The sequence below is a fragment of the Lagopus muta genome, chromosome 1, assembly GCF_023343835.1.
Source record: "Lagopus muta isolate bLagMut1 chromosome 1, bLagMut1 primary, whole genome shotgun sequence".
In the NCBI taxonomy this organism is placed as follows: domain Eukaryota; kingdom Metazoa; phylum Chordata; class Aves; order Galliformes; family Phasianidae; genus Lagopus; species Lagopus muta.
Window position 1 is genome coordinate 60,815,379 of NC_064433.1, and position 7,498 is coordinate 60,822,876.

General features: G+C 46.9%; 1 protein-coding gene across 17 annotated transcripts in view; it reads left to right on the top strand.

Moving 5' to 3' along the window:
• Positions 1-7,246, top strand: part of CACNA1C (calcium voltage-gated channel subunit alpha1 C) — a 479,128-nt gene extending 471,882 nt beyond the window's left edge. For 16 of the 17 annotated variants that reach the window (XM_048945500.1, XM_048945383.1, XM_048945421.1 and 13 more), the window contains one exon: positions 227-7,246. In XM_048945500.1, the coding sequence (XP_048801457.1) occupies positions 227-523 (297 nt within the window). In that variant the 3' untranslated portion in view covers positions 524-7,246. The remainder of the gene's footprint in view (positions 1-226) is intronic. The other variant, XM_048945488.1, reaches the window with a different exon arrangement.
• The last annotated feature ends 252 nt before the right edge of the window (positions 7,247-7,498 follow it).

The window sequence follows — 7,498 nt, forward strand, 5'->3', positions numbered from 1 at the left end:
GGTGTGGGGACATGGGAGGTGTGGAGGCCAATGTAGGAACATGGCCCTTGGGAGGGCACAGCAAAGCCAAAGCCCACCTGAGAGCAGGGGTCAGCAGTATGAATGGGAGGAGAGGGGCCACCATGGCCAGCATGGCTACAGGAAGATGCGGCAGGGGTGCAGTAGGGCTGGCAACTCAAGGTGCTAATGTCTGCTTTTGTCTCTGGTTCCCTGCCTCCTCCTGAAGGTATTGATTTCGGAAGGACTGATGCAGTTTGCTCAAGATCCAAAGTTCATTGAGGTCACGACCCAGGAACTCGCTGATGCTTGCGACATGACGATAGAAGAGATGGAAAACGCAGCAGACAACATTCTCAATGGTAACAGCAAGCAGAGCCCCAATGGCAACCTGTTGCCTTTTGTTAACTGCAGGGACGCAGGGCAGGACAGTGCAGGCGAGGAAGAGGAAGAGGTGCAGAACCCGGATTGTAGAAAAAGTCAGGAGGAGCTGAAGGACAGCAGGATTTATATCAGCAGCCTGTAGTTGCCAGGGCTGGAAGCAATGCTGGTTTTTTATTTGTTTCAATGTTCCTAATGGGTTTGTTTCAGAAGTGCCTCACTGTTCTCGTGACCTGGAGTAACCGGAACAGCGTTCTTCATTCATTTCTGTTGGGACGAGTCGCAGAGTTGGGTGGTGGCAGAGAGCTTGTCAGGAGCGGATAGGACCCCGGCACGCGGCCGCCTGGAAAGAGCGCGGCGCCCAGGAGGAGAGCCAGCTCCCTCTTTTTCCAGTCCCTGCACAAGGCACGACGACTGCCTCCCAAGGGCGGCCCAGCCAAACGCGCCTAGCCTCCAGCGGGCATCCTTCAACTTTGCTTGTAAAAATCATTTTGCACATGTTCTGTCCGAGCCTCACCACCCCCAGCCACCCCGGCCCCGCCGCCCGGGCCCGGAGGACGCAGCACCGCCAAAAGGGGAGCGCGGGGACTGCAGTGGCTCCTGCTGTTGGCCAATCAGAGCTCGAGGGTTGCTCACCAGCCAACCCGAGTGCGGGCACGCCACCTGCCGACCAATTGGAGCTCAGACAGCCGGCCCCGTCAGCCAGTGGGAGAGTGGGGAGTGGCCAGGCACGGGTCTCTCCTTGTCCCGCAGTTCGGTGTTTCCTTGAGAGCATGTTGCGGTTTTTATTTTGACTATTTTATTTTTATTATAATTTTTCAGAGGGAGAAGGGAGTGTTTACAAGGTTCTGTAACCACCGACCTTTTTGTTTGGGTTTATTTTCACCTTTGCAGATGTTACGTTGGTTTGACCATTGTTGTATTATTTAAGCCAGGTTCTTTTCTCCATTGGCGTTTGGTAGAAGCATAACGCTGTAGGCGAGTTTTACCGATCACTATGTACACCGAGACTCTGTCATTTGATTTGCAAGCGAGCAGAACCTCCTTTTTTTGTTGTTGTGTTATCATATAATGGCAGCGGGCAGCGCGCTTGGCACAGCCCCACACGTCCCAGGGACCAATGGGGCTGTTGGGATGCAGTGCCAAAGCAGCGCCTGCTGTCGGGAGGGGAATCAGTAACTCTTTGCATCTTCTGTTCCACAAGATATGCAAAAACAATGCAATAATATTAATTTTAAAATACAATCGTGAGTCGTGTTGGCATTAAAACTGTATAGAAAAAAAAAAAAAAACTAATGGGGTGGGGGGACAACCAAGCAGAAGGCGTTACGCTTCAATATATTCCGTGTGATGTTTTATTGCATTGATGATGTTTCTGTTGAAGAAACCGTTATACTTGAATTCAGGTCAGTTTCGGTATTTTTCAAATATTTTTTTAAAAGGAATTGCAATTGTGCCAAGCAAATATATCAAATCTAATTAAGTTTGTTTAAGAAGAAAAAAAAAAACAGAAAAAAACAGTCACTTCTTGTATATTTTGCTGCATGTCAAGTGAATCATTTCGTATTTGGAATGTGCCAAGCTTTACCTTTGAACTTTTAAGTGCTTTTCTACGTGTGGTCGGGGACAGGGGTACTATTTTTTTTTCCATTTTTAATTTGTACAATGAACAAAGTGTACCTGGTGTAAGTGACTATTCTGCAATCCACTGACGGGTCAAACGTTACTGATTTTGCATATCTTGTGTTCATTACCCTTCCTCCTCAGCTCTTTAAACATGCACGATGACTTTGTTGGTAGAGTACCTTTCTTCCCGAGGCCGGGATGTTTTTTCAGGCTTTCTTCCCTTTCCTTTTGCTCAGCCTCTCCGAAGGTCTCTTCCCACGAGAGGGTGGCGAGATCCCCAAGCCCATGTGAAAGATCCGTCCCATTTCTTCAGCTGGCACCAGCAATTCAGGGAGGGAGAAAGCACCTGCTTGCAGACTGAGGTTAGATAGTTCATCCTGATCATTGTAACAGGATCTTGGAATAAGCAAATGCAAATGGCAGAATCGTTTGCAAAATAAATGTGCCTAATTCTGGACTGAAAGCACTGGGTGAGGGACAGAGCTCTGGATTGTTGCTTAGGAAAATTGCTGTGGTCTGGTCATGACACGGATGTTTGGTGACTTTTGTGTGTTTCCGTGCACGTTCCCAGACCTTAGCATATGGGTCATGCTCCAAGTCACAAAACATCTGATGGCGCAGCATGTCCCAGCCATATTTCCCTGCTGCTGAGTGTGAACCTCTCCTGATTCACCCCACGATGGTACACAGCCTTAACCTGTGGCAGAGGCTGAAAAACCAGGGAGATATTATTAGATTTTATGTGTCTGATTTCTGTCTAGACTGCTGCTGGTTTTCTCCCTTTTCAAGATGTTTCATAAATTTGCAGATGAGTGCTCAGAGGTGTGATCTGACTCAGAGCTAAACTTTCATTCCAGTCTTGAGCTTCACAGATGTTTGAGTACATCATTTATTATGTATTTTTGTAATGCCCTTGGGTTTACTTCTTGACTCTGCTGGGGCCATTAAGCAGAAATAGTGGAAGATATTTTTGAAAGTGCACTTTTTCCTTGTTATTTTGAACTGGCCAGTAGCAGCTCAAGATGCCTTGCCAACAAATTCTTTTAAACTGGGGAAATGTGAACCCACTTAAGCAACCATCTGGCATCAGAGTCCCAGTCCAAGTCTTTGGAGAAAGCAACCACCTGAAGTCTGTCAGCCTCATTTTTCCATCCCTCTTGTCTGTACCAAGATTGGCATGCGAGCAGTTCTCCCTTTGTGAGTTTGTTGTTGGTAGCTCTGCAGTGCTCGAAAGCTACTTGAAAGGAAATAATGCTGTGCTGGCTGTTTTCTGAAAACGGAAGCAGCAAAGGGGCTCCCTATTTCATTTTCCTCCACTAGAAAGTCCCCCTGGCCCTCCCAGTAAGAGACAGAGGTGCTCCTTGCTCCTGATTAACAAAGTACTGGCCTAGACCAGCGGAGGCAAGAGGCATTATGGATGTCTGCCAGCACTTGTCATCTTTTAGGACTTTTCCTGAAGGGAAGGAGAAAAATGGAAAGGACTGTGCCTTGCACATTGCTGGTGAAGCTGTGGCTCCCCCATGGGTCAAAGCCAACAATAGCCAGGAAATACCCGCAGCCTACTGGAAAATGGCTTAGCTCCTGCAGAGAAGTGCATGGCTAGCAGAGCATGCAGATGCCTTGTGCTGTCTGAGGGGCAGGTGTTCAATATAGGCATTGCTGGTGCCAGCTGTGCAATTTTCTCTTTCTGGAGAGGGTGGCTTTTTTTTGTTTCTTTTTATTTGAGGTACACGCAACGTGCACATTGTGACAGGTCTGAGCAAAGAGCTACTGTGCTCCTTCAGGTGGGGTGGAGTCTGGGGGTGATGGAAGTGGGGCAGGCAAAGTACATGGGAGTCCTTCCTCTCCCAGTGTGTGGGAGTAGATGGTGGGTACAGTCACTGTGCTGTGGATGGAAGCCATGGAGGAACCAATGGCCAAGGAGTGGCATGGAAGGAAGGAAAGAAAGGGGAAAACAATCTGCTGTTTGGCACTGAGCATCTCTGACTTGCAGAAGTACACTGCAGACTAAAGACATTTCTTACAAACAACAAACCTCATCCCTTTACCACTCCTGCTCATTACTCTGGGCAGTACTGATCCAGCCACACCGGGTGCATTTCTTTTTTCTTCCTTATTCTGTGTGGCTGATGTGACAGGGAAGCAAGCGGAACTCGTGGTCCAGAGCTGGAGTTTCACTATCCACAGACCTTTTTTGCATCACCTGTACCTTCAGCTGGACATACGGACGATGACGGCGTGGATGCTGCTGCTATTGCAGGGTCCAGCCTGGTTTGTTACCCTGCCCATTTCACCCAGCACGGAAGGACAGCCGGACAACCAGAGAGGTGCCATGTACAGAACCGCATCTATTTCTGCTTTGTTTTCTGACTCAGAACCCTGCCCCCAGTGACTATGACAACGATGATGAAAACAACAACAAAAAAAGGGCAAATGCATTTTTTACATTTCTTGATAATTTCCAAAGCAATGTATCATTGCTTTCTTTAGACTGACGCCAATATAACAGTTGTATGGGTCTCAGCCAGGCTCCTGTGTCTTTTCTGCCTGATAGTTTCAGATTGCTGTATGAAATGTATGCGCGTTTGCACACAGACACAATCGCACAAGGTGACAGCACCACGAGCCCGTGGGGTTGCGGACTTGTGTTGAAGGTGAAGCTGGAGGCCTTGCTTCATACGTCTAGGTGAGAAACCCCAACCCATGGGCCCAGAAAGCTGAAGTGGGGAATCCCCACTGAGTCAGAACTGAGCATCCTATGGTATGGGCCAGTTGAGACTGTCCCAGGATAGGGTGGGAAGAGGAACAGTGAGCGGGAAACAAAGTAAATAGAATCCATTCAGAGGCTTCCGGCAGTGGTGAGATTTTGTAAATTCCAATAATTAATTTGTAGTATGTACTAAAAATACATATATTCCTGGCCATCAGAAGCCCTGTTCCCATCTTGCTAACACAAGGACAGAGTTCACTAGTGGTCAGGGAGGTTTTACTAATGTAAAAGATGTGGAAAACAGAACTGAGCCTAGAAAGAACTTAATAATATTTTTCCTACATTTCTTCTCCAAAGATTAAGAAATGCAAATTTCAATAGCTGCATAGGATTTCTTTTCTCATCTTTTGAATGTTGCAAAGATATTAAAGTCTCATTCTGGGTTAGCAAGCCCAGGGATCCAAAATGTTTCCAATGGGGATCTCAGTCTGTGGAGCTTTGCTCTCTCTTGCTTTGTTTCTGGACAGCTGAATTGTGGCCTTGCTGCTCCAGTGCCTGAGAAGGTATGGCTGAAGGCAGAAACACAGCAAAAAGAAATCCTGTACTGAAAACAGACCAAGCTATAACTGCTATCAGAGCAGTAGCATCACACTGGAGTGGAAAAATCCTTTTCTGAAAAGAAATTTAGTGTTCTAGTTCAATCTTCCATCTTTCCCCCACCCTATGCAGGGAACGTGACTTAACTGTTAACACATGATCTTAAAACAGGCCTTTAAGGGCACAGACCTTGATTGAGCTGCCAAAATGTGTGTATCCTCTGCTATCTGAGACACCCTGCAGTATTCTGCCCAGCCTGCAACAGAAGAAGTTCCAGGAGGGCAAAACATTTCCCCTTGACTGGTGCCATGTCTGCCAGCCCCATGTGTGCTGTGTGGGCCTCAGGCGGCAGGGGACAGTTAGGCAACTTAACCAAGTCCCTTTCTGAAGGGCTAACCAAGCCGAGCAGCACCAACGGCTGAAGTAAGGAGGAAATCTTCTTTAGCATTACCAAGGGCTTAGCAAGGCATGACTGGGAGCCCATCTCCATGCTCCCATGCTGTTCTCCCACCCCACGCCATGCGGCCAAGCCCTGCTCCTATGGCCTGGAGCCCTGGCACCCTGCCCAGCCCTCACCTAGCACAGGCCTAGTGCCTGCACCCCAGGCCCTCGGAGTAGCAGCAAGAGCAGGCATGGTCCCACCACACAGTGCATTTTTTTTTTTTTCTGACAGCGTTCAAATAACCCCTTTCCAAAGCATTTTCCTGTTCAAGACAGACCCACGGGCTCAGACACCATTCATTAGCCTCATCATTCTGAGGATAAAATACCTGTTTTTCTGTTTTGTTTTGCATTTTGTCCAGTCAGGCAAAATGCAAACTCTTCCTCAAAAAGGCTGTAATGCCTTTTATTTTTTTATTTTTTTCTAATAGTTTAAGCATCCTAAGCCAGTCCACTCCCATCCTAAGCAGGTAGACTGCTAACCAAGACTACCTAAATATCATCAACTTCACGACTGCTCATTGGAGTGATTGGTTCAGGATTATTCAGTCTTGACAATTTGAATGTGGGAAGATTTCAGAGGAGGAGGAGTCAGATTGTAAATATCTCTTTGACAACACTGCTGCATCACACACAAAAACGGGGAGATACTTTTAAAACTGCCTTAAAAATCAATTCTGAATGACGGAGTCTCCCTCCAAACAATTGCCACTTGGTAGACCAAGGGATAAGTCGCTTTGGGTAAATTCTAGCAAGAAGTGGTTGGAATCTGGTCCAGTTTGGGAAGTGTAAATGTAATTTAGGAGCTGATCTCTCTCTCAGTCTGACTTCATATCCACACTAACGACTGAGCACTGCAGGATCAAAACTCCTTAAGGCATGGGGTTGCTGTACCTGGCCTGTATCTGTATGGCGCGGTCTGGCCTGGCAAGGTACTGCATACCTGTGTTTCCCGGTGACTTCAGGGAAGATGGGGTTTCCTCAACACCTCTTCAGTTCAGGCCCTGGAGCATCATTTCCTGCTCTGATCATCAGCTATAACTGTTGATAAATATAAGTGTTTTGCCTTCATTTGAATTGCCCAGAGCTGTAAAATGACCTCTCTCAAGTATAAACCAGTCAGTCACCTCCTCTCCCACTCTTCCCTGTGCTCTCTGCCCACCCCAGCCCTCCTCTCACCTCCACCCAAGTCCTTTCCTCTCTCAAGTCTTTACCTCCTTCCACAATTTTATATCTAGTTTTCATGAAGCCACAGAAATGCTTTTGTAAATAATGCTGTACAGTTTGTAACCATCATGTAAGCCTGTCATCAGTGCCAGAGTCCGTCTTGCCCTCTCGCACGTTTTAAAGTCAACAGAGAAAAGTTAGAGTGAATGGCCTGCAAGCGAGCTATAGGGTCATCTCTGTGTGGGACAAATGTATATTCCTGTAAGATTGCATTTTTATCTAAGGAATGATGTTATTTTAAAATTGCTAATAAATTTCTAAACAATGTCCAGATTTGTTTAATATCGTAAATGTTACGAGAACTGCTTTGACATTGCTCCCTTTGCTCAGCGGTGGCTGCAAACTACGAGGGCATCCTGCAGCCCCTTATTTCCCACTGGCGGTCCCCTCTAGGTTTGTGGAGTCTCTCATGTGCATAAGGGGCTGCAGAACAGCATGGGATAGTAACAGGCTGTCCTGTTAAACGTTAACTTAGAAAACCCTGTCACTTGTGTACTGTTATCATACAGAAATGCTACC